The sequence below is a fragment of the Caretta caretta genome, chromosome 8 (assembly GCF_965140235.1).
Source record: "Caretta caretta isolate rCarCar2 chromosome 8, rCarCar1.hap1, whole genome shotgun sequence".
NCBI classification, from domain to species: domain Eukaryota; kingdom Metazoa; phylum Chordata; order Testudines; family Cheloniidae; genus Caretta; species Caretta caretta.
The window spans coordinates 78,886,586-78,914,320 of record NC_134213.1 but is presented as its reverse complement, the minus strand read 5'-3'; the positions used below and the strand labels follow the sequence as shown (position 1 = coordinate 78,914,320).

The 27,735-nt window shown below is 41.5% G+C and overlaps 1 protein-coding gene across 1 annotated transcript; it reads left to right on the top strand.

Moving 5' to 3' along the window:
* Positions 1 to 399: 399 nt before the first annotated feature.
* LOC125641696 (calcium-activated chloride channel regulator 2) lies at positions 400 to 27,735 on the top strand. Its single transcript, XM_048862015.2, has 14 exons — positions 400 to 719; positions 2,051 to 2,188; positions 3,651 to 3,801; positions 6,285 to 6,393; positions 7,515 to 7,683; positions 8,532 to 8,759; positions 12,612 to 12,839; positions 13,878 to 14,055; positions 15,694 to 15,800; positions 19,942 to 20,166; positions 22,039 to 22,309; positions 24,632 to 24,802; positions 25,734 to 25,973; positions 26,961 to 27,735. The coding sequence occupies exons 1-14, from the start codon at positions 483 to 485 to the stop codon at positions 27,371 to 27,373; spliced, it is 2,865 nt and encodes a 954-aa protein (XP_048717972.1). The 5' UTR covers positions 400 to 482; the 3' UTR covers positions 27,374 to 27,735.

Genomic DNA, 27,735 nt, shown 5'->3' with positions numbered 1-27,735 from the left:
GACAGCTGCTGCGTTCTACTGGCTACCTGGATCATCCTCCAGGCTTTAGCCCACTTCCAAACAGATACAAACACGCCCCACGCCTTTAATCGTGTTCCCCACTCCTTCCTGTTTCAGCTGATTCTGCAGGATGCACTTACGGGTCATGACAGCTCTGCCATCCTCGACTTTCACGCTGCCGCTTTCTCCCCTAGGTGATTGGTTTCAGGGCAGTTGTAAAGCTGGCGCTGCAGGGATCGGGCTGTTACGATCCCCAGACCAGAAAGATTGGGGATTTCTCTCTCGCGCACTAATCTCTGCTCCGCCTGCCAGGGCGGGGGTGGTTAGCAAGATGCTCTCTTGCTGCTCCCACTGCGGGAGGGAGTGGAGAAAAACGGGCGAGCAGGTTAGGAGCCCAGCCTAGGGTGAGGTGAGCCGGGCCAGTTCCTAAACCGTCCTGCCCCGCTCCACAGAGGGGCCGCGCTCCTCCCCAGTCCTAGCTAATGAGCTCGGCATCTTGCAGGCAGGAGGCCCAGTGTGCGGGGTGTGAGTCCCCCATTGCCTGCGGGATGAGCTGCGGAGAGGGGGCTGCTGCGGCAGGCTGGCTGCTGACGCTGCTGCTCACTCTGGCGGCGGGCCGGGGCGCTGCGGCGCTGCTGCGGGGCAATGGCTACGATGGGCTGCTTGTTGCGATTAACCCGCAGGTGCCAGAAGACCAGAAGCTCCTCGCAAGCATCAAGGTAAGAGGCCCCACGTGAGGCCTCAGTTCTGCTCGAGCGCCTCCTGCAATACAAACCGGCTTCCCTGCAGCTTGAACAGTCCTATAGCTCACCCCCCAGAGTAGCACCAGTTCGGTAAGGCAGCAGCAAGCCAGTGCAATGCTGGGTTGGACTAGTCCCTTTGTTGGCACACAGGCTCACTTCGCTTACACCCCCTTTGGCCTTCACCTCCCCTTGTGGGCTGCAGAAATGTCAGAGCTGAGCGTTTTTGTTTTTGAAAAGTCTGACCCTCCCCTAGGTTTTCACAAAGTATTTTTCACTGAAAGCTGCAAGGAATTCCTTGTCGCAAGCTCACAGGAATGAAGCAAACTCCTGACATTAATGGTGATGGGTATTTTAAAAAAAAGCCATGTGCAGTAATACACCAGTAACTGTGTTTCTGTTGATGAAGTTATTGCCTAGGTATAGATTCAAATAAAATGCACGTGGGGTGGCCCTGCGGAAGCCCAGGACGTAGCGTATCACAATTTTTTTAGATAAAGACATCTGCTCTCGGAATCATAGTGAAGAAGTTCTATGGCCAGTGTTATAGTGGAGGTCAGACTAGATAATCACAACAGTCCCTTCTTGCCTTAGACTCTGTGAGTCTATGATGCGTTTAGTATTTTGCCAGCGCGTTGCTGCTATATTAATATCCTGGTGTTCATCTGAGAAGGTGTGGCCTTCAACAGGCCCAGAGTTTCAACATGAAAGGGAATCTGCAGTAACAGCTCCAAAGCCAGTTGTTCTCCTAGTTCCACTCCTGACTGATATTGTGAAAGTTAAGGCAATTATAATTGTCCAGACAAGTCCAGTGCAATATGTATGTATAACCTGTCTCAATAAAACTGACTTTAAGTGAGACTGTTCAAGCTTAATTTATACCGGCAAGTTGCACAAATGTTACGCTTTATTGTTTGCAGTTGTACTTATCACCAAAAGGTGGTGTGACTAGTGAGTGAAGCCGAGGAGCAGGAGTCAGGTCTCAGTTTCTGGCTCTGACACTGATTCCCTCTGTAGCCTTGTTACGACCCTTATGTGGCTCAGCTTATCAGTCTGTAAAGTGACAATAACAACATTTAGTTTAACCTCACAAAGGTGCTGTGGGATTTCATTCACGTTTGGAAAGCACATGGCAATCCTTGGATGAAAACGCTATAAAAATGTGAAGTAGCCTCATTATATTTTCTTCTTCTGATTGTCCAGTAACTTTTCTACAGCTCTTGCTGTGCATAGTAACATACACCACTGACCTAATGCCCTAGTGACTCCAGTAAGTTTATTGTTTTTTTTTAATTTCATTTTATTACTAGGAAATGATAACTGAAGCTTCTTTTTATTTGTTCAATGCTACACAAAGAAGAGTCTATTTCCAGAATATAAAGATTTTAATACCTGCAACATGGAAAGCAAACAATTATGGGAAACCAAAACATGAATCATATGAAAAGGTAATATTTAAAGCCTGTCTTAGAAACTGAAGTACCGTCATGAGCATGTTTTAAAAGTGAATGTTCCTTTTACCCCAAGGACTCTAAACATCCATTTCCACCATTGAGTCTGTCCCCTCCCCATGCCAGATACACACCGTGCCCCCGCAGCCCGCAGTGAGCAAAAGCTATGTCACAGCACCAAGGACCTGCTGTTTGCTCCTCTTCTTGCCCCCTTCTTTCACTCTTGACTATTTGGATGGCAAGAATGAAGGCTCATTAAGGCATTTCTGCATTTGACTTCCCCTTGACTGTCCTGTCTCCAGCTGAGGATGCTGCTCACCTGCAAAACCTCTGGACTATATCAGTATTCACAAGTAAAAAGTCACCCAGTGGGCAGGCTTGCTGTTCTGTAAATCCCACTTAAGTTTGTAGTTTGTGCACATTCCTTCATGCCCCTTGATAGCATTAAACCCAGAGATTCTCTGAATATTTTTGTTTGCCTGTACCTACAGTTGGGGCAACTTCAATCTTCCCTACCAGTGTTATACAGCAGTGGTTCTCAGCCAGGGGTCCAAGGCCCCCTGGGGGTCTGCGAGCAGGTTTCAGGGAGGACTGCCAAGCAGGGCCAACATTAGACTTGCTGTGACCCAGGGCAGAAAGCCGGAGCTGAAGCTGAAGCCTGAGCAACTCTAGCTTCACAGGGCCACCTGTGGCATGGGGCCCCGGGCAGTTGCCTTGCTTGCCTAATGCTGGCCCTGGCTTTTATATGCAGAAAACCAGTTATTGTGGCACGGGTGGTCCATGGAGTTTTAATAGCAGGTTGGTGGCGGTGAGTGGGGGGCTCACAAAGAGAAAGGTTCGCTTATTACTCTTGGCATATGTTTTCTGACTGGGGGGAAAAATATTAGAGAAAAATAAAGAAAAACTTGTTTGGCTAATTATTTGAATGAATGTTATCAATACTAGGCAAAAATAATATTAAAATGATTTCCAAAATAAGTTAATGTGTTTCTACTGTCACAGAGAGATAGAAAGTGTAAAATAGCACTTTTGAAAGGAAGAAACTGGCTACATACTAGAAAGGAAACAAGTATGAAAAGAGTATTATCAAGAAAATTGCACGTGTTATAGAAGTATTTGCTGGACTGTGGTGTCTCTGGTTATTGCTATATGTACAGTGACTGATTCTTATTTGCCTTAAGTCCATTTTACACACGGTAGTCATGTAAGGAGGCCTGAGTATGAGTATAAATGTAATTTTCTCCCACTTTAAGGCCCCTTTATTCTCCCAGAAAGGTGTAATGTGGCCTTAGTGTAAATGAAAGTAAGACTCCGAATGTTTTTGTTTATGATTTGTATTGTCATAGCACTTAAGGGTCCCAGTCACGGACCAGGACCCCTTTGTGCTAGACGCTGTACTTACACAGAACAAAATATTATTACACTTAATTCATTAAATATGACGTTTTTGTAATTTTAGGCAGAGGTCATAATTGCTGCTCCTTATTGGAAACATGGAGATGAGCCATATACCCTACAATATGGAGAATGTGGAAGCATGGGAAAATATATACATTTCACCCCTAACTTCCTAGTAAATGATTATTTGATTGATGTCTATGGATCACGGGGTAAATTAACTAAATCATTCTTAATTTTCTGTTTTTATTCTCAGTTGTGTTCAGCAAAAGAGGTGTATCTGTGAGGATTCTCTATACAATAGGTGCTGTCACTTTCACGCATGTTGAAGTGCAATTACTAAGTATGCCAAGAGTCGTAATAATACTCGGTACTTGTATTGCTCCTTCTATTTGAAGATCTCAAATTGCTTTGCAAACATTAATAATACCTCACACCACTGTGAAGTAGGTTATTAGGATCTCAGCACTTTGCAGGACTGAAATAATATTTCTCCCCCTCCCCCCGCCCAAAAATACACTTTATGTAGAGTAGCTAAACAATAGTCCAGGTTTGCCTCTCCTCAAACGTGTGGCCAAAAAATCATAGAAATGTACGTGAGGTCATATATCTAGTTGATTCTCTCTGCGCCAGGGCATGCTTAAATATACCTATATCATCCCTATTAAAAATCATATGACATGATGAAATCCAGAGATGAGGTGGGTGAGGAAATTTCTTTTACTGGACCAACTTCTGTTGATAAAAGAGACAAGCTTTTAAGCTCAGGTCTGAAGAAGAGTTCTGAGAAGCTTATCTCTTTCACCAACAGAAGTTAGTCCAGTAAAAGTTACCTTACTCACTTTGTCTTTCTCATATCCTGGGACCAACATGACTACAATAACACAGCAACCACTTGTGACGTCCAACCAATTATAAATATGGAAAACTGATAGTATTCCAAAAATTATCTTTATCAAGATTATCCACTCATTACATGGGACATTGAAGTTAATTTTGTTAAATGCAAAAGCACACATTGAATGCAATGGTATCAATGACATAGGTAAGTATTCATAAGACTAAAAATGCTGAGTAGTCCCACTGACTTCATTGGGACTACTTATGTGATTAATGCAAGTAGGATTTGGAGAAGTACTTACTGAGCTGGCTATGACAATGTTACCTCTTTCTCCTCCTAATAATTGACTTTCATGATTCATGGTTGTGCCACTTGTGAGTTTCCAGGTGATCATCTTTGCAATCACTTATGTGAGTGCCTGAGTAAGGGTTTGCAAGACTGAGTCCATGAACGTTAAGAAGTCAAGGAATGCTGAAGTTAAGGTTGTCATAGTAATATTAATTCATTTGCATCACATTATATATTTAAGCATACATGAAAAAGCTTAACTAGTAATCTAAAATATCATATATGTGTAACTGAAGACAAGTTAATTTTATCATGAGCACAAGGTAGGGTGTGAAACTGTCTGCCTTTGACTCACAGGAGGCAACTAACTTGGGGTCACTTCAATGGGAGTTGGATCTGGCCATTAACCTCTCTGTTTCTTTCAAGCATGGAAAATTAGAGCCCAAGCTGAACTTGGATTGTTTTGGTTGGTTGGGGTTTTTTTGAGCAATTCTCTTCTGAAGAAAGTCTGTCAGTCGAATAATGGTGTGTGAAAACTGTGGAAATTATTGAAAACTTTTTTCCGTTTCACTTTGGATAAGACTGCTCTCCAAACACAGAACTCACATGATGAGCGTGGGGATGAGTGAGTGCCCATTGATAACCAGACTAACCAGAGAGATTGACTGAGAGATTTAACTTTTCTGTGAGTTTCAGTTCAGTGACTTTTTTCCATCAAATAGATGGGAAAATTCAAAGCCAAATTAGCTCTGCAGTGGGCCCATTTTCAGAAGAAAATGCGTGCAAATTTTACACATAAGTACCATGTCTGAATTCGTAATAAAATGAAAAAAATGGAAAATTGCACAGTTGAACCCTTTGCTGCAAATGTTTCACAGATGTCTCTCTAGGAAGAACTACTTGCAAACCCTATGTTAAAATTGTATAGGGATTTGCTTTTGTCCCATTCCCTCGGCACCTAGAGAACTCAGTTCACCTAACAGAAAATCAAGTACTGGTGCTTGGATGCATCAGGAACCTTAAGTCTTTAATTACTGTTTATTGTGCACCTTCTTACAATTTCAATGCATATTTAAAAAAAACCCTCTCATTGCACATCTGTGTCACTATAGGTTTAGTGCAAGCTCAGATATATAGTAAACTTAGAAGGTGATTTTCAAAGAAATAAAAGCCAAGATTTTCAAATGAGAGTGTCTAAAGTGAGCCATATTTAAGCACCAATATAAGTGTCTTGATTTTTTTTAAAAAATATTGAGCACCCACTCTCTCACTGTTCTACAGTGGGATTTGCTGGGTACTCAACACTTCTGAGCGTTACTATACATCCTTCCTTAGAAGTTTTTAAGGTCAGGCTTGACAAAGCCCTGGCTGGGATGATTTAGTTGGGGATTGGTTCTGCTTTGAGCAGGGGGTTGGACTAGATGACCTCCAGAGGTCCCTTCCAACCCTGATATTCTATGATTCTATGATCTTTGCTGGTTGGTTTTACGTACAGTGATCTGCAATGACAAACAACTAGAATACATCTTACAGTACCCCTTCATTTTCCGTGTACTATTCCCACAGGTAGAGTTTTTGTCCATGAATGGGCCCACCTTCGATGGGGGGTATTTGATGAGTATAATAATGAAAAGCCTTTCTATATAACTGGACAAAATCAAGTTAAAGTTACAAGGTAATCGATCATTTTACTCTTTTAAATTCCAGTTCTGATGGCTTTAGAAATATGGGTTTCAGTAGGGTACCAATCTGGTTTGTTTCTGTAAACTTCTCAAGTGTCTCTTTTTCTCTTTGTGCCCATTTCACCCCACATAGAGATATCCTACCTACACTAATTAGTGCATATGAATTGTGTTAATTATTCTCCTTTCCTTGCTCCACGTTGCATTTTCCTCTCTTAACACTGTTGTGGTTCGTGGTTTGTCAAGGACACAGAGCCTGATTTTCTACTGCATTGTTCCTGTAAGACTCAGAATTACTCTCAGTCTGGAGAAGCAGAGATTTAGCAATTCCCTTTCCTGTCACACCCCCCGCACCCAGCTATTTGACTGTCTGTCCGCCGCCTGTTCCTTTTCTCTGCTGCCTCCTTTTCTCTCTTCCCACTTTTTCTCTTTCCATTTTCCTAGTTGTCTTCTCTCTAATCCCTCCCAATATTCTGCAGGCTTTCTTTCCATTCTTTCTTCCAGAGCTTCTTGTGCTGGACTAGTTTTTCCTCACCTTTTCTTTCATTACTGCCTCAGAACTGGTACCATCACTGCTACGTGGCCTGCTCTCACCCAGTGGGATTGTCTCTGTTTCATCTTTTTTCTCCATGCTGCCTCTCTTCCCGTATGCCAGGACTGGATTAGAAAAAACAGCAACATGTTTTTACTTGTTAAAACTAGCACATTTTATCTGGAAGTCATTGAGAGACTATAACCAAAGATCCACATGAAGCCATTTTAAGACAGTCACTTTTCAGAATGAAGTATTAACCATGAAATGCGTGAAAAGCAAGAATAAATTCTGCAAGATTAATATTTTTGATTCACTCAATGGATTAGAGTGACTGAGGAATCAAAAATAGTAGAACTGGTTCTTCCTTGTGTATTCCATGCTATGCTATGGAATACATTTCTACAAAAAACACCTCTTCAAACACATTCATTGTGTGTAACTCATTAAGGCCATGATCCTGCAATTAGGCTCTGCCCAGTGGACAACTGTATCATTAAAGTCAGGGTTCCCCTCATACCCATAATTGGGGCCTAACTCCAGTCAGGAAGTTCTAAATTATAAATATTCTTTCATTTCCAGGTGTGCAGCTGACCTTACAGGGATCTATGTCTGTGAAAAAAAATCCTGCACCGAAGGAAATTGTGTCATTAATGAGCTGACGGGACTTTTTAAGGAAGGATGTGCATTTATTCCTGAGAGAACTCAAACTGCAAAATCATCAATAATGTACATGCAAAGCTTATCATCTGTAAGTATAATCACATAAAAACAGATTTTTCTACAATCCACTCTACAGTTGCAAACATTAGACTTTATCCTTCTTTTAGAAATGCTAAGTTTGTTTAAACCTTTATCTCAGTAAACAAACTATTAAAAACATTGCTACCAATGAATCCTGAACTGTTTTCTATCTACTGATGTCTCAATTATATATGATATTCTAGATTTTTATTATGGACTATCTTTTGGATCCCTGGTATATTTCACAAATCAGACTACTTTTCAAACTATTATAGAAATGTACGTTGTATGCATTTGTGGATGTCACTAAACTAGGATTATATAAGTAAAGTTAAAAGAAAAGGAGTACCTTAGAGACTAACCAATTTATTTGAGGATAAGCTTTCGTGAGCTAAGCTCTGTAATCCTTACTCAGGCAAAAGCTCCAGTGATTTTCATTGGAGTTTTGCATAAATAAGGACTGGGCTCAGATTTTCCGTTTACTCATGATGTCTTAAATAATGCTTCTTACCTGGCACTGGCATGCTGGACATGAGAGGGAAACACACTGCCTAAGCAGTAATATTAGATCAGAGGCCTTTCTGTGGGGCTGCAATAGTCTAGTGGATTGGGCACGTGACTGCACGAGAGAATTTCTAGGTTCTGTGCCACACTCTGCTGCTAATTTGGGTAGCTCGTTTAACCCGTGTCAGTGCCTCAGTTATTGCGTTGGTAAAACAGATATAATAAAGTTAACTGAAAGTGCTCCTGGCTCCTGTAGTAAAAGGCACTATACAAGTCCAAATTATTATTTTTCTTACATCAGTATTTGTATTCTTGTGTTGCTGGCTTTATTTATTTGTTTCCCACTTCTAGGTTGTTGAATTTTGTAATGAAAGTAACCATAATAGAGAAGCTCCCAATCTGCAAAACAGAATGTGCAACTATCGAAGCACATGGGATGTAATAATAAGCTCTATGGACTTTAATAACACGCTTCTAAGGACCAACATCAGCCTACCACCTCCTCCTACCTTCTCATTGCTACAGAAGAGAGACCGAGTGATCTGTTTAGTTCTTGATGTTTCCCACAGCATGAATGGGGTAAATTGTCCCTCAGAAATATTTCTATCTGTTTATTGTAAACACATTTGACTTGTTTACATTGTGCATTGAAACACTTTAATCTATACTAATCTGGGACTATTTTTGCTGAAGAAATTTTCAATCCTGTTGCGCGTGCCCACTCGTATTTAAAAAACAACAAAAAAACGTGTATGGTAGTGATTATTATGGCTAAGATTTAGTCACGGTTATTTTTAGTAAAAGTGAGGGACAGGCAATAAACAAAAATTCATGGAGCCCCTGACCTGTCTGTGACTTTACTAAAAATAACCGGGATCAGGGCTAAGTAGGGGGGAGGAATAGAGTCTGGGGGGGACCCACAGGCCGAGCCCCCCCTTCCCGCCATGGCGGGGGGCACAGCTCCAGTTCCAGTGGCTGCAGCGGGAGGTGCAGCCATGGGGAGCACACAGCCCCCACTCTGGAGCTGGCTGCAGTTGTCAGCCGGGGGTGCGCGGCTGGGGCTGCAGCTCCTGCCAAGACCCAACTGCGGTGGGGTGGGGTGGGGGAGGGCGCATGGCCCTGGGACTCAGCAAGGGGGGTGCACGGTCCCGCTGCAGCCCCTGGTGGAAGCCGCGGAGCTGGAACCCAGTGGGGGGCGCAGCCATGGGGAGTACACAGCTCCTGCTCTCGAGCTGGTCGCAGCTCCTGGACAGGGGCTCACAGCCCAGCTGCAGCGTTCCCCGCCCCAAGCCGCAGGGTGGGGGCTGCTTCCAGCCCCAGTTACAGGGCAGGGGTGCACAGTCCTAGATGGGAGAATGAAATTCAAAGACTGAAAACTGTGATAAAAATGTAAAATTAGCCTCTGATTAGCCTCAGTGTTTGGGTGTCCAACTTTAGGCAAGATATTGTTAGTCGTGGTGAGAAGTCACAAGTTCTCTTGGATTTTAATGGGTGCTTACCATCTACGAAAACCAGGCCCAAGGTGTCACAACCAGGCACTCAAGAGACACCTAAGATCTAAGGTCACTTTTAAAAATGTTTCCTTTTCTCTTTACTCCCCCAAATAAACAGGAACCCAAACCAGTACTCTCATGTATAACCTCCCTGACCCCAACCCGTTCAAATGTTGGCTATGTTTGGATTTAGAATGCGTGACCCGTTGCCCCATTTTCCAGGTTATGGATGTAATTGGATCCAAAAGGTGGAAAAATATTCTGCTTCAAAAGATTTCTGAAGCAGAAATTAAGTCCCACTTCTAGCCCTGAGGTGGCTCCCCCTGTTAAGAGCTCAGCTAGGAAGCCCTTTATATATAAGCTATCTGCATATAGCAGTGGTTCTCAACCTATTTACCCCTGTGGGTGGCCCTCAATGTATTATGTGGGCCACAAGTGATACTTCCTGTATAGCCCTGGGGATGTCACATGGGGTGCAGCTGTGTGCTCATTGGGCTGCAGGTTGAGAACCACTGACATATAGACAGATATACATGGCTTTTATGCAGAACTCTTATAATACATGCTATTCTTTCAGGCTCCCACTTATGGTTGCTGCCATTCTCTTGGGCTCTCTCCTGCCAGTGGGGGGTTGCTGGAACAGGCTACCATTTCTTCCAAGAGTACTCTACACTGGAAGTGTGCTTCCCATCTTAGGCAGAGAGACACGTGCAAGCTCTGCTCCAAATAGCATAATAAACAGAGCAGTGTAGCTGGAAGTAGCACATGTGACCTCTCAGGCTAGTGACTTGAGTACAAACCTGCCCAGACTCTCTGGGTACCTACTTGGGTGGTTAGCCTGATATGTGCTACCCCTAGGGTTGCCAACTTTCTGATCACACAAAACCAAACACCACTGCTGTGCTCCTTCTCCGAGGCCCCGCCCCTGCTCACTCCATCCCCACTCTCTCCATCACTCACTCTCCCCCACCCTCACCCCCAGCCCAATGAAAGTGACACGGGACTGGGGTCTGGGAGTGGGTGAAAACCCTGGTTGGGGGTGAGGGCTCCTTGATGGGGCCAGAAATGAGGGGTTCAGAGTGCGGTGGGGATCCCTGGGCTGGGACAGGGTGTTGGGGTGTGGGAGGAGATAAGAGCTCTGGCTGGGGGTGTGGGCTCAGGGTTGGGGCCAGAGATGAAGGGTTTGGGGTACGAGGGGGGGGCTCCAGGCTGGGGTGCGGGCAGGGGTGCAGGCTCCAGGAGGGAGTTTGGGTGTAGGAGGTGATTCCGACCTGGGGCAGGAGATTAGGGAGTGTGGGGTCCAGGAAAGAGTTTGGGTGTGGGAGGGGGTTAGGGTTGCAGGCTCCGGCCAGGCAGCACTTACCAGAGGCAGCTCCCGGAAGTGGCAGGCATGTCCGGCTCCTAGGTGCAGGGGTGGCCAGATGGCTCTGTGTGCTGCCTGTCCTTGCAGGAGCCACCCCCGCAACTCCCATTGGCCATGGTTCCCGGCCAATGGGAGCTGCGGGGGTGGCGCTCGGGGCAGGGTTTGCATGCAGAGCCTCTCTGGCTACTCCCTGCACCAAGGAACCGGACATGCCGGCCACTTCCGGGAGCTGCTTGGAGCCAAGACCAGCAGGGAGTCTGCCTTAGCCCTGCTGTCCCACTGACCGGACTTTTAGCAGCCCAGTCAGCTATGATGACCAGAGCCACCAGGCTCCCTTTTCAACAGGGTGTTCCGGTCAAAAAACGGACACCTGGCAACCCTAGCTACCCCTAGCTACACTGCTATTTTTAGTGTGCTATCTCAGCCAGTCTGTCTACTGGAGCTGGGAAACATGATGCCAGCTGCACTGTAAATATACCCTGAGAACTGTAGCAGCCTGGCACTCCTAACTGCTAGCACTACCCACACTCATCTCACCATTACCTTGAGTCCCCACTGTCTGTCTGTTCTATACATCTCTTGTTTCTCATAATATGCTTAGATTGTAAATTCTGTTGGGGGCAGGAACTGTATTTTTGTTATGCATATAGGGTGCCTACTAGCACAGGGCCCTGCTTTCTGACTGGGGCCTATAGGCACTGCCACAATACTCCTACCACTGCTAATTTTAATAAAGTAGAACTACAAATCCCAGAAAACCTTGCCCTGGAATCTGTTCCCCCTGGTGTTTTGTGTGTGAGGGAGAAGGGTTAGCTGCCATGTTGATAGAAGATATGCCCATTGGAGTACGAGGAAGTATGGGGGTACTTTTAATCCCTTAGGGTCCCATTTTTTTGCTTCCAATCAAGAAAGGAATTCCTTCCCATCTCAACTGATTCCCTCTCACTGTTTAACTGGACTACTACAGGCAGGAATCCTGAGTAATAGAGCTGCTTTCCTGCAATCAGCCCACCGGCCAGCCTCTCACGACTCTACCATGGCTGCCCTTCTACTGATTGAATAAGAAACCTGCTAAGGCAATATCTAATCTAACTCCCTTTTCTTCACTGAACATGACAGCAGGCAGCTAGGACCATCTGTAAATACCTAGGACTGTTCCAGCCGAACCACGGCTGTTACAGCTCTGTGATTTCCATTGACTCCGTTAACGTAAGCGGAACAGGGATTGCCTGTGTAGCTGATCCTGTACCAGACTTCGTACTGCAGGGCTCATTTGTTTCATCCTGCCTTTGGGGTATAGGCTGACATAGGGGGTTTTAACATTTGACTATCCTGCTGCTAGGTAAAGCTGATGGATCTGCAAATTTGGTTTTGTAATTTTAAATAATTGGTATGGCATGCAGAGCCTGTCCCAGCGCACCTTTTATTCTAAATTGAAACTAGTTTTTGAATATGCAGTATTTTATGCTGTTTTTCTCTAAGATGCTGTCCTTTTCAGCAGATAATTTAGAAGTGCCCGGTTTCATTATTGTGAATTATTAATAGCACTGTTTGCTTTGAACGTTTTATGTGTAGGATGATCGGATCAATCGACTGCGTCAGGCAGCAGAATTGTATCTACTGCAAGTTGTTGAAGACAGTTCCTATGTTGGTATTGTCACCTTCAATAACGAAGGAGAAATCAGAAGTCAGTTGCGTCAAATAGTCAACAAGGACATACGGAAAGAACTTGCTTCTTACCTACCTACTGCTGCACCTACTGGAGGAACAAACGTGTGTGTGGGTCTGCAGCTGGGATTTGAGGTGAAGTAGTGCAAGCACTGTTTCTGTTTGCATCACTTGTGAAGTCACTAATTATGAACATTTCTGGGTTTTTGCTGCGATATCAAATGGAGTCTGTTGATTTATAATGTTTTTAAATAACTTTTATTGGTTTTCCACTATACATACCATACATTTACAGCCTACTATCATAATTAATAAAAATTGGAGATTTCAAGTCAGGGTATTAGGTTTTTTTAAAAATAACTTTTCCCTTTAATTAGTTTACATTTGCACAGTCATTCATAGGCTTAATGATCTGTATTTTAACATGCAATTTTAAAACTAGAAATCACCCAAATGAAAAGTTTCTGAACTCTCCAAAACTCTTTCATCTACTATTGAAAGTGCAGTTCTGCTTTGACAAGTGATTAAACAGCAATGGTACTACTTGCTCAGCAGACCTGCTCCCTGTATGTACTCAGAGTCATATCTGCCAACACTAATGACTAAAATACATTTAATTCCATTATTTCTTGTGCATCAACAGCTCCAATCAGTTGCACCTATGCAAACACACGGAAGATTGCATGGGTTTAGCCAAGGACATAATTTGGCCAGCAAAATCTTTATTACTGGTGGAGGTGAATTAAAAGGAAAGAATTCAGCTTGACATTCAGAGTCAGCAGTGTTGATGGATAAAAATAAATACAATAAAAAACAACTGAGCACATTTGATATGGAAATCCTTTGAGAGAAAACAAGCCTGGAACCTCTGGATGCTATTTAATGGTATTTGTGTCCTGCACAAGTACACTGGGAAGGGGGTAAAGTTGAAGGGGTTCCCTGTGCTCATTCCTTCTGAAGTTTACCTATACAGGACATTCTTAATTTAGCCCATATTATTTCTTCACTTCATAACATAATGGATACCAAATGCAGATAAATTGATGAATATAAGGGCACTTGCATTATGTTTGCTTTGATATACTTTCTCTTACAATGCCATTTTCCTGTACCTGAATGTGCAGAGCATATAATGTACATTTTTCATATTAATACTTAGTGCTCTATTATCAGGTGATTAAAAACCAAGAAGGAAATATATATGGTTCTGAAATTATATTACTGACAGCTGGAGAAGACAGTGGGATAATTGAATGCTTTTCTAACGTAATTAACAGTGGATCGATCATTCACACCATTGCTTTTGGCCCATCTGCTGCTAAAGAAGTTGAACAATTAGCCCATGAGACAGGTAAAAAAAAAATTTTTTTTTAAACAAACCATGTCCCCAGTCCTCTAAACACTTAGCTCAAGTAGTAAAGTAAACAGAGTCAAGTTAAGTAAATATATAGATGTTTGCTTGACTGTGGTGCTGTCCCTCTTGTGTTTGTTTAAAACAATCTATGGTTGTTTGCAGTGTTGTTGTAGCTGTCTCTCTTAAACAATCTGGGCAACTATGTAGGTAGTCTCGCCATACTCCAAAGGAACTACTACTAAAGAACACTGCTTTTGCAGAGCTGAGCTGATAATTCATCATGAGTAGTTTGTCAATTTTTCCCTTTTTATTTTCTGTTTGAAACGTCCATGAGCAGACTTCAAGACTCTCACATTTAAACATTATTCAAAATTATTTGCAATTTTCTTATTCCTGTACAATTGCTCACTAACAGTTGGTTCCAAATATTTAACATACTGATTTTTGTGTTGCATTGGTAAGATAGATAAGTCATGTGGTAATGTTTCTTTTCCTTGATTGGATGGCTTATTTAACTAACTTATATGGCTAGACTCTGAGTATTTTAGCAGAATATACAAATGAAAATTGGATTTCAGTGAATAGAGAAGCCTCAAGCTTAAAATTCCATTTTCCATCTCAACCACTTAGATGCCTGAGATCAGTGAGACAAACTGTATGAGTAAGGTCCATTTGTCTTAGGTGAAATTAACCCTTGTGTGGAGGGCCACCCCAATGATTGAAGTGGGATTTAATGTAGACCTTGTGTTGGGCCTCTTTACAAAGGTGAATTTTATTCCATGTGAATGTATGTTACAGGGTCAGATCCAGGGCCTAAGTTCTAAGTTTCCAAAAGTGAACATTAATTTTTGGTGCCTCAGTTTTTGCGTAGCCATCATTACATGGTTAGGGTTGCATAGTCTAATCCCTACTCACACAAATAGCCTTATTAAAGACAAAGGGTCTAATTATGTAAGAACTCACCAGCATGAGTGAGGGCACCAGCATCTGGCCCTTTGTTTTAAACTGGGCACTCACAAATGGAGGCATGCAAAATCATTAGTCACTTTTGAAAGTGCTGATCACCCATACCTCTGTTTTAAATCAGTAGGACCGTTGGGGGCTGAACACCTTTGACAATTAGGCCAAATATGTCTAAAGCTACTGGGCACTAAAAAAATTGTGACGTCCATAAAAATGAGGCCACTTTTGGAAACCTGGCCCTAAATGTCTAAGCAGGGTCCAATCCTGTAATCCTTATTCATGCAAAAAGCCTTCGTCACAAGTTGTCTCATTTAGTAAGGCTAAGAGGATTGGGTCTGTAATGCAGTTGGAATGCATCCTGTAAATAATGTAAAATGACTGCTACGATTTTTAAAATAAACAGAGTCATTAAGAGATGGTACGTTCAGATTGTCACTCTGATTAGATCTATTTTGAAAGCCATGGGAGAGCTTTTAGTCACAAGACTGTTAAAGTCCCTGTTTATGTTGTGTAGCAATTCTCATGTTTCTTTGAAAATGTTGGGCTAAGATTCTTGTGGCAAGTTCATTGTATATCAGTTAAATCTGGGATCATATATCAAGTATGTCAAAAGACTCTACAATAGCTAAAATTGAGTTTCTATTACAAAATAAAAACCATATTCTATTTCAGGGGGCTTAACGTTTTTTGCCTCAGATAGACTGGACTCCAATGACCTAATTGATGGTTTCAGCGCAATTTCATCAGGGAGTGGAGATACTTCCAGTCATTCCATTCAGGTCTGTCTTGTAACCAGTTTTAATGCTTTGGTTTCCCAGTTTATTGACTAGCACTGCAGCATTAGTAAAACTTTTGTATGATACTGTATACATTTATTTTGAAAGAGGCGCAGAAGTAGTAATTAAGAGAAACCAGTTCAGGCTAAATAAGAATTGAACCTCCTGTAAGGTTTTGATCAATTCACAAACCCTTCTTTTTCCCCTTTGCATCTTTCCTACATGTCAGTCCACAGCAAACTTCTCTAACCCTCCCTTTGCTGTGACCACCACTCTCACCTTTACAGGACAGCAGATGGGCCTAGCTGGGTTTGTGCTAGGCACCGTTCTGTCCACTTTGAGTTCTTGTACAATGTGCTGTGCTTTAGCATTTTACCACAAGCTCTGCACCATGCTAGAGCACATGCACTTCTTCATATGGAGGTGTGCAACGGTTTGCAGCAGGTTCAGCGAGGCACCATGCATCACCTAGTGGTACAAACAGAGGCTCAAGAGGAGAGAGGAGTGTCTCCACCATGAGCTTCTTTTGTCGGTGTGCAGAGAAGGGTGTGGAAATAGATTGCCAAGAGTTCCATCTGAATCAAACTTTTTAATCATATCCAGTGTCGTCCTTACTACTAACAACATTGCTGTAGAACAACGTGACTATGCCCGCATCTGGAATATTGAATACAACTTTGGTACTCTGCAGTATAAAGTAGATATTGTAGGGAAGAGTGAACAAAGTGTAACTAGAAAGCTCTGAACACTGAAGGATTTGTCATACAAATAGATATGAAGGAATCTGAACTTGTAATACAGAAAAACAAAGAAGCTTTTTTAAAGGTAATGTGCTAATGATTTAAAGGAGGAAATATGCAGATACTGTCAGAAGAGTGGCATGTACTAGAACATTGACTCTCAATAAGAGGGCAGGGATAGGATACAGAGGGACCTAGCCAAATTGGAGGATTGGGCCAAAAGAAATCTGATGAGGTTCAATAAGGATAAGTGCAGGGTCCTGCACTTAGGACGGAAGAACCCAATGCACAGCTACAGACTAGGGACCGAATGGCTAGGCAGCAGTTCTGCGGAAAAGGACCTAGGGGTGACAGTGGACGAGAAGCTGGATATGATTCAGCAGTGTGCCCTTGTTGCCAAGAAGGCCAATGGCATTTTGGGATTATAAGTAGGGGCATAGTGAGCAGATCGAGGGACGTGATTGTCCCCCTCTATTCGACATTGGTGAGGCCTCATCTGGAGTACTGTGTCCAGTTTTGGGCCCCACACTACAAGAAGGATGTGGATAAATTGGAAAGAGTCCAGCGAAGGGCAACAAAAATGATTAGGGGTCTGGAACACATGACTTATGAAGAGAGGCTGAGGGAACTGGGATTGTTTAGTCTGCAGAAGAGAAGAATGAGGGGGGATTTGATAGCTGCTTTCAACTACCTGAGAGGTGGTTCCAGAGAGGATGGTTCTAGACTATTCTCAGTGGTAGAAGAGGACAGGACAAGGAGTAATGGTCTCAAGTTGCAGTGAGGGAGGTTTAGGTTGGATATTAGGAAAAACTTTTTCACTAGGAGGGTGGTGAAACACTGGAATGCGTTGCCTAGGGAGGTGGTGGAATCTCCTTCCTTAGAAGTTTTTAAGGTCAGGCTTGACAAAGCCCTGGATGGGATGATTTAATTGGGGATTGGTCCTGCTTTTGAGCAGGGGGTTGGACTAGATGACCTCCTAAGGTCCCTTCCAACCCTGATATTCTATGATTCTAAGAAAAGGAGGACATTCTGAACACACAATTATGTCCAATCCTCAGCCGGTGTAAATAAGTTTAGCTTCATTAAATATGGGCATCTGTACAGATAAAACATGTGCTGCTCTAACTACCCTCCCAGTGTGGATGAAGATATACCAGTATAAAAGTGTTTACACTGATACAGCTATTCCCACACTGGAAAAGGAATAAGCTATCCTAGTATAAGACACCTTTATACCAGCTTAACTGAGTCCACACTACAATTGTACTGGTATAACTATTTTGGTAAAATATCCCATCCCCTGACTTTCAAGTGTAGACCAGGCCTTAAATGGAGCGATAGTGATTTACACCAACCGAGGATCAGTTCCATAGTAATTTATAATTAATAAGGCTAATAAACAGCTACAGCAGCAGAGACAAAATGGAAAAAAATGCCCCGTTCCTTGATCACTTTCCAATTATCACCAGATTAGGCTAATGAGAACTAAACAATGACATCACAGTAAACAGAAAGGAAAAAGACCATCCAGGAACCATGGCACACCCAAAGAATGGGCACCTATCTCCTCCCTGCTGTCTTTATTTTTATGCCTTACTCCACACTGAGCTCTCTGTCAGCACTCAACAAATAATTAATAACACAAGAGGCCTTTTCCAGCCCTAGTACTTGCCTTATGTGAAAGATCACACGAGTACACCAACTCCTCCATATTTAGACAGCCAAAGAAGTTTTTTGCAATTGACTGAGCAACAGTATTCTTAAGTCCTATTACAAATAACACTGCACAAAGGAGTGCTACATTTTAGCAGCTCTGTCTTTTAAGAACATAAGAACGGCCCTGCTGGGTCAAACCCATGGTCCATCTACCCCAGTATCCTGTCTTCTGACAATGGCCAGTGCCAGATGCTTCAGAAAGAATGAACAGAACAGGGCAATGTATTGAGTGATCCATCCCCTGTCATCCAATCCCAGCTTCTGACAGTCAGAGGCTTAGGGATTGCATGCATGACCACCTTGGTTAATAGCCATTGATGAACCTATCCTCTATGAATTTACTGAATTCTTTTTTGAACACAGTTCTGCTTTTTGCCTTCACAACATCACCTGGCAACAAGTTCCACAGGTTGACTCTGTGTTGTGCAAAGAAGAAGTACTTCCTTATGTTTGTTTTAAACCCATTGATCATTAATTTAACTGGGTGACCCCTCTTCTTGTGTTATGTGAAGGAGTAAATAACACTTCCTTATTCGCTTTCTCCACACCATTCAGGATTTTATAAACCTCTCTCATATCCTCACTTTTCTAAGCTGAACACTCCCGGTCCTTTTAATCTCTCCTCATATGGAAGCTGTTCTGTACCTGTAATCATTTGTGTTGCCCTTCTCCGTACTTTTTCCAATTCTAATATATCTATTTTGAGATGGGGCAACCAGAACTGCATGAAGTGTTCACAGTGTGGGCGTAGCATGGATTTATGTAGCGGCATTGTGATGTTTTCTGTCGTCTTATCAATCCCTTTCCTAAAAGTACCTAACATTCTCGTAGCTTTTTTGACTGCTGCTGCAAATTGAGCAGATGGTTTTTGGAGAGCTAAACAGTGGCGCCACGATCTTTCTTGAGGGTAACAGCTAATTTAGACCCCATCCTTTAATATGTTTTGTTGGGATTGTTTTCCAATATGCATTAATTTGCATTTATCAACACTTAATTTCATCTGTCATTTTGTTGCCTAGTCATCCAGTTTTGTGAGATCCTTTTGTAATTTTTTGCAGTCAGCTTTGTAACTTTTGCATTCCCCTATCTTGAGTAATTTTGAATCATCTGCAAAATTTGCCACCTCACTGTTTTACTAATTTTTCTAGATCATTTATGAATATGTTGAGGTGCACGGTCCAGTACAGATCCATAGGGGACCTCACTATTTACCTCACTTCACTTTAAAAACTGACCATTATTTCCTATGCATTGGTTCCTATCTTTTAACCAGTTACTAATCCATGAGAGGACCTTCCCTCTTATTCCATGGTTACCTACTTTGCTTAAGAGCCTTTAGTGAGGGACCTTTTCCAAAGGCTTTCTGAAAGTCTAAGTACACTATGTCCACTGGATCATCCCAACATATATTTGAGCTTGTCAGAAATTCCATCTAGCAGAGGGAATTGTGTGCACCATTTTGGGAAGAAAGCCATTGCGCCTGAATATCCTTTCATTTATACCAGTGTAACTTCTCAGATTTCAGTGGAATTACTGCTAAAATATGCTCAGAGCAAGAGGGAAAATTATGAAGACAAATGTCTTACGATGTATTTTGTCCTATTTAAGCATCAGATTTTATTTTTAAGGGTAAAATGGAAGGGGTTTTTTATTCTAGTTATTCTGGTTTTATTTTTTTTCTCTGGTAGATTGAAAGTGCTGGTGAAAGGACTGAGAGCTGTAAGCTGTTTAGTAGGACAGTGACGATTGATAGCACAGTAGGAAAGGATACCTTCTTTGTAGTAACGTGGCAGACCGCTGAACCACCAAAGATCACTCTCCTTGATCCCAATGGAAAAAACTACACCAATAAGGACTTTGAGGTTAATACAGTGTTGCAGGTAGCTCGTCTCCAGATTCCAGGAATTGCAGAGGTAGAAATTAACTTCTCTCTTTTGTCATTTGATCAAAACCAAATAATTTGTGTGAAACATGAATTATTTAAATTGCATTCACATATGGAATAATTGAGCAGAATGTGATATGATGACTCTGCCACATTGCAATTTCATGACCTTTTATTTTACCCACTGAGCTGAAAAATAGGTCTCTTTAGATTTAAAAGAGACTTTAAAGCTTATACTCATTTTATTTTCACTTCCTTTACAGTAGAATTCACCTCCACATCCCCAGCCCCTCACTGCTATGCAGGGGATCCATTTTCTTCCTTTTTATTTCTCTGTCTGATATGTAGCACCAAAAGGATTGAAATGATTTGTTAAAATTTACAAAGCCATAATTGAAAAGAACCTGCACTTCAAAAACATCAAGTTAAAAGGCTCAAGAACAAAGGAGAAGGAGAGATGAAAAGGAGCATGTGAAGACTGAACTAATCCAGCATGTGTAATTCCTTTTGAAACACTCACAAAATTAATGCATGTTAAAGTTGCTAACAAGATTTGTTAAAACAATGACATCCAGTGCATCAGATTTTTGTTAAAATTTTATATATTTCCTAATTATTCTTCTGAGCACTCAGACTCCATGAGACTAGAGGTGCTGAATTTTATAACAATGAAGGGCATGAATCTGTAAACCCTTCTTCACAGGAGTAGCCCTTACTCATATGAGTAATCCATTGAGGTCAAAGTAGTAAAAACTACTCATGTGAAAGGCTTTTTAAAATCACATTCTGTGACAAATTCTGTCACTCTTAGTCATGTAGAGTAATATTTACTCAATTATTTAAACAAGGCAATTGGAAGGGTAAAGTACTCAGCACGAGTAAGGATGTCAGAATCAGGCCCAAAATTAAAATTTTGATCACCGGGGGTGTTGGATCATATTAAAGAAGTTCTGTATTAAAATCACAAATGAGTTTGATTCCCCATAGTTTAAATTCCAGGGTATTACTAATTAAGAGGTCTCTTGGTTTTTTGTTTTGTTTTTTGTTTCTCTCCCTCTATGTGTGAAACCTGCAAGCTGCTAATTGCGTTAGTACATTCTAAGACAGAGTCTGTTCTCAAAGCAATTCACACAGAGAGAGACTCAAAGCAATACTCTGTAACAACAGAAGCAGCACCCAGAGATCCCCGCCCTTTTGTTGTATTAACAATTGTGATTAAAATAGAGATAGAGGATGTATGTGGATGGATGCTTGGTGTGGATAATAATTGAATGATCAGGGAGGTGCCAGCCTAAGAATCCAGTGTCCATCGGCTGAAGAAGGTGTCAAGTGGAAATAACCAGAGGACCCCCTGGAGGGCAGACTGGAATCCACCCAACAGCCTCAAGAATGGGAGAACCAAAGAACAAGATAACATCAAGCAGCACGGAGCTGTCAGGAATGTGCCATCTGCTGATTGATTCAGCAACAGCATGATGAAGCAATTCCCATAGACTGGCATAGAAAGAAATTCCTATAAAAATGGACTCTAGAAAGTGAGAACTTTGGGGTCTGATTCTGCAAACCAACTTCCAGGAGCATCAGATGAGCATCTGAAAAGGCCCTGCTCCCTCCTCATGTCCAGGCCACCTGGCCAATGGCTTGGCATGAGCAACTCTAAGGCTGGTAACTATGATAATAACTTTGCAGAACTTGTGTGTGTGTGTGTTTGTATGAATGAATGTGTGAATAAATATGAGATTGAATGGAATGTTATAGCTATAACTAACTGCTTACTATGATTCTTTCTGTATCCACAATAAATGTGGTATTTTGCCTTTTCCCCTTTAATAAGATCCTGCTGGTTTTTATTTTGTTGGTATAACAGGGGGTTCTTTAATTTTAAAATATTGTTTTTCAGGTTGGGGAGTGGACCTACGCTCTCATGAATACTCACCTGTCCCCTCAAGCTCTAACTATGACAGTGACTTCCCGAGCAGCAAACTCTACTATACCTGCAATAACTGTGAAAGCCCACATGAGTAGTGATAGAAACGAATACCCTAGATCGATGGTTGTTTATGCACGAGTCAGTCAAGGACTTTCACCTATTCTTGGAGCAAATGTAACTGCCATTATCAAACCGGGGACTGGAGATCCAATTGTCTTGGGACTTTTAGACAATGGTGCAGGTAACAAGGCTGTTGTGACACATGTTGCAATTTTACAAAATCAAATCAAAGGGCTATCATAATTGCTAATGCATTGTATGATTTTTAAACAATATGCTGAGAGATATTGGCCCTGATTTCAATCTCACTTACATGAGTGCAACTGACATTAGTGAAATTACTCCTAGTTTAGGTTCCTATTCTGCAAAGCACTTCAGCATGCGCTTAATTAAAAGCATGTGAATAGTCCCATTGAAGTCTTAACGGAGTTCTGGTGTATATTGTATTTGACTGAGGGCCCAGTCCTCTACTCCCCTTCAAATGGAGGGACATGGATGTTGATCTGTACTTGTAGTAGCAAGCCTTTAAGAGCCAATAACGCCAAACACACATTACTTCTCAGTAATAAGTATTTGCAGGATCAGGCCCTTAAACTGTTAGCTCCTCAGGGCAAGAAACTTGAGCCTGATTCTCCCGTGCCTTGCACCTGGTGCAATCGTTTGCATCCATGTGAAGTGGATGTAAAACATCACCATTCTGATTTAGTAGCATTCACACCCATTATACATTTGCTTTGCACCACTTTAAATGACTATGTGAGGTGCAAGGCACTGATAAATCAGTCTTTGTCTATGTATTTTGTGAAGTGATATGTATCTCTGTGCTGCACCATACTTATTATAAAGGCCTTCTATAGACAGTTGGCAATTATCACTTCATAATTTTATTGACTGACATTTCTATAAATTGGAAGGTGATTTATACATTGTTTTCTTTTGTGTAATTATCTAGCATTTACTGCTATGATGAATCTAATCCCAGTTACATCACCACTTATTTAATTTACTCATTGCTGTCATCCTTCGAGCTAAGGCCCCAGTCAAAATCCAGTTGATGTCACTGGGGCTCTATGTGGAAATAAGAGCCCATGCCTGAAAATCCCTTTGTAGGACTGAGACCTAAGTGTTTGTTTGCAGCTTCTCCTCTGGACCTTTATTTATTTATTTATTTCCCTGTCCCCAACCTCCTCAAATATCCCTCAGTGTGGCTAGCTGTTGCTTCAGAAATGACACTTAGCTTCTTGCTTCTGCAGTGTGTGGCAATTGAATCTGCTGTAACAATTTCTGAAAGCACAGATTATATGTGAGAGGCACCCAGGAAAAGTAAAGATTTTAATGTGAATGGTGCTCTTGACTTGTCCTCTGTTATATGCAATTTGTGTGACTACACTTGCTACTGAATCATACACACATTTGGCTTTTTGGCATCTTCAGCAATTTTAATGTTGTATAGCCAAGGAAACAAATGTGCTCTGGGATGTCTTTTGCTGGTATAGAAGGCCTTCCAGAACAGGCTGTAACTAGTGTTTTATATTTATCAAGTCATCACCTGCCAACGGTGATGTGCTACCAACAATAAACAAGGGTTCCCATAAAAATTTTACATTGCGAGCAATGTGCTTACAGGAAGGAAGTGTGAGGGAATTAGGAACCAATTCTTTCTCATAACAGTGAGAAAGAAGGCACTACCAATTGGCTCACAAACTTTAGTTACCTGTGCTTTAATGGAAATGGGTATACTTACTTAATGAAAAATGTGTTACGTATAACTGATAGTGTAGCACAGGAGTTTTTTGAAGTGTTGGTTGTGGATGAAGATTTAAATGGGGGTAATCTGGGAAATTTCTTGCAAATATCTATTGTGTGGTGCATTCCAAGGCAAAATGTATGTTCTTTGTGCAGCCCAGGGATCTGTTCTCTCCGAAAGCGATGGGTTAGCCATATACAAAAAGGGAATAAACTCCATCATAAACAGAAAAATCATCCCAAACTCCCTTCAATCTTTGGCAGAATTTTAATAAAGACCTCCCTGGAGCTCCCTCCAGTTGCATAACCGTGCCTGTTGAAAGCACAATACCTGCATCGTTGTCTTTTAACTGAGCAGTGTGGCTTGATCGTGTGGCCTTTTTCTGACAGTGGTCTGACTTTGGCTCACATAGCTTTAATGATATAGTTGTATGATCATCCATGCTGGGAAGCAATAGGCCCAGGAGATGAAAATCCCTTAACTCTTCCATGCTGAGAAATCAGTTGTTCCCTCAGTCAGCATCCCTCAGGGTGATAAGCAAGCATTCTAGCTTCCGACTGCATTCTTTTGGTCACTTTATAAACAGCCTGTGTAAAATTATTCTCTGATATTGTACAGCACCAAAGTTAATGGAGTTGCATGGGCTATAAGTCAGAACAGAATTTCCCTCCATCCCTGCCTTTTAGTTTCCTTCTAACAATGAAGAACGAACTAATGCAGTAATTTCTTTGTGCTAATTCTGTTTTTTCTGTCTAGGGTCAGACATTGTCAAGAATGATGGTGTCTATTCCAGGTACATCTATTCTTTTTCTGAAAATGGCAGATACAACTTGAAAGTATGTGTTCAACGAGCTAGCAAGACTGTCAGACCATACCCCATAGTGCCATGGAGTCATTCTATGTATATACCCGGTTACATAGAAAATGGTAAGATGGAGTAATGCAGTGTGAGGCATGTAAAACAAACTTCATTGTGGATACACTGGAATAGATAACTGCATCACATTCTCTCAAACACTGTTAAAGGGCATTAGAGCATTGGCATCCTTGCTAAGAGATCTTCATAAGTATAAGGATCGGCCCGGCTGGATGATATTAGTTTTGGATGCTTTTCAGAAATTGTTTTAACTGAATTCTGCCCTTTCTACACAGGAGCAAAAAAGGGGTAGTTAAAACCAGTTTAAAGTAAGTTTAAAACCATTATTTCCTAGAACACTACTTTCGTAATGTAGATGGCACCTTAGAAGGAATAAATCCACACGGATTTATGTTTTTGCCTGTGAAAAAAGCAGATGTTGGAAGTTCTCCTGCCTCTACATCTGTAAAGTGCCATGTACCCCAATGGCACTGGAAAATCATAATCAATCATCTTACATGCAGAATTGTTATTAAGGTTTAGCAAATGTCAAACACTTATCATTTTATGCTGAGTCCCAACAACTTCACTTAGGTATTATTTTCATTCTCATTAATTCAGTATTCTTGAAGATACAGAGCACATACTATGGAGTGAGTCCGGTCTCTCAGCTCCACTGAGTTCAATGGAAACAACAAGGAGTCCAGTGGCACCTTAAAGACTAGTTTGGGGAGGGGGGGTTTACCCACGAAAGCTTATGCCCAAATAAATCTATTGGTCTTTAAGGTGCCACCGGACTCCTCGTTGTTTTTCTGGACACAGACTAACACGGCTACCCCTCTGATACTTGAGTTCAATGGAGTTACTCCTGATTTACAGCAGTATAAGTGAGATCAGAATGGGGTCATTATATCTTCAGACCTCAATAATGTGAAAATATTGAGACAAGTCCAGTTGTGGGTGAGGTTTTATGTTAGTGTTTTTTTGTGTATGTGGCTGTAGGTAAGATCCAGATGAACCCACCAAGACCCTCCGTTATCAGTAATGAAGATATTCAAACCAGAGCCGGTGGCTTCAGCAGAACAGCCTCAGGAGGCTCCTTCATAATGTCTGCAGTTCCTACTAGACCCCATAATGATGTGTTTCCACCATGTAAAATTATTGATCTTCATGCCAGAACAGCCAACGATATGATTATTTTATCATGGACAGCATCAGGGGATGATCTTGACCAGGGGCAAGGTATGTTCGATGGTTTGTCGCTTGTCATCTGATTGCAATGAAATTGCAGTGATGGAAACAAATTTTCGCTCGTTCTGCTTAACTCTGCTCACAAAAACTTGCAAGCACAACCAGAGAAAATACACCTTATTTTCAAGTGTCCGTACAGGTTTTGCCTGTGCAAACCAATATACTTCTGAAGCATGAGAGCAAGTGAAGAAACTTTCTGAAATTTTTACCCAATATTTCTATGGTGTTGATATGAAAAAAAAATAAAAAAGGTCATTATGAACCAGTATGCTATCTATAAATGACCTATATGTGCCATTCCTGTCACTCAGCATGAAACACAGCACACAAAAGATTTTTGGGAATTTGATTCTATTGAAATCAATAGGAGTTTTGCCATTAACTTCAATGGGGCCAGGATTTCACTACAGGTTTTGGGGTGATTTTGGACTAATTAGGCCAGTGCATTTTAAAAGAATTGCAAAAGTGGTGCTTGCAATTGTGATGGAAGGCTTTACCTTCACAATATTGTTGTATTGCTTTCTGAGCAGCCACAGAAGGGAGCCATGTGGTCTCCAAATGTGAAGGGAGAGAGTGAAGTGAAGAGCGAAAGCCTTTGACTCAATAATTTTACTGTAATTTTACTACTTTATTCTAGGCTGAATTGAGTGAAATTGGTAGGGCTGCGAGGCTTTGGGTGAGGACAGAATTAGCCCATTCTGGCTATTAATTCCAATGTTGTGAATCTTTGTCTTCAGTGAGATTTCAAGTTCACAAATGTTTCCACAAGTCTCCCTCAAGTTAGCAGAGCAAGTGTTCTGTTATGGGATCTGTCCAGCATGCAACCTTCACTATTCAGATGGTTGAATAGGGTAACTGGAATAGGCGCTCACTTATGCTGCTAACAATTTGACTGCTTCTAAAGGAACAGATCAACAGTTTTAATTACAGGGTTAAATACATGCTGTATAATTTCTATTGACATATTTCCATTTTCAGCTGCAAGTTACGAAATAAGAACAAGTGAAAGTCCTCTGGAACTAAGAGACAACTTTGATAAAGCTATTCTGGTGAATACTTCTGATCTGACACCTCAGCATGCTGGGTACAAGGAAATATTTGTATTTAAACCAGAAGCTTTTGCAACAGAAAATATCACCATCATCTATGTGGCTGTACGTGCCATTGATAAAGCTTCCCTGCACTCTGATGTATCCAATATAGCACAAGCAGTGAAGTTTGTTCTCCCAATGGATTATCTCACTGGTAATACTGAGTACAGTGTTTCAAGGATAGCGTTGCTTGGATTTGGGTTATTAACAGCAGTTTGCCTTATTACAAGTACAACCATATGTGCTTTAAAGAAAAAGAAGAAAGTGGTTATCACAGAAACGGCAACAACACTACTGTGACTTAAGGTGAAAGTTTGGATGATGTCTACTTATTTTTCTAGTAGCTGTTTTGATTGTTTTTTTCAGAAGCTACATAAAAATAATTGCTCTAGTACAGAAAAGGGTGTATAAAAATAATTGTAAAGCCATAATGCAGAACAGTATGAAATGCTGTGATTTAGTAGTAGTATCATACTGCATGTACACCGCATGCCTGAATGGTCTGGTCCAATTAAAACTACATTATATGTACTGCATATATACACCCTAAACTCATGCCACTAAAAGCTTTATGCCACTTGATTACATATTTTTATGTATATACTATGATGAAAAATCTGTAATTAAATTCTCTCATTAAATGTCTTAAATCTATATGCAAA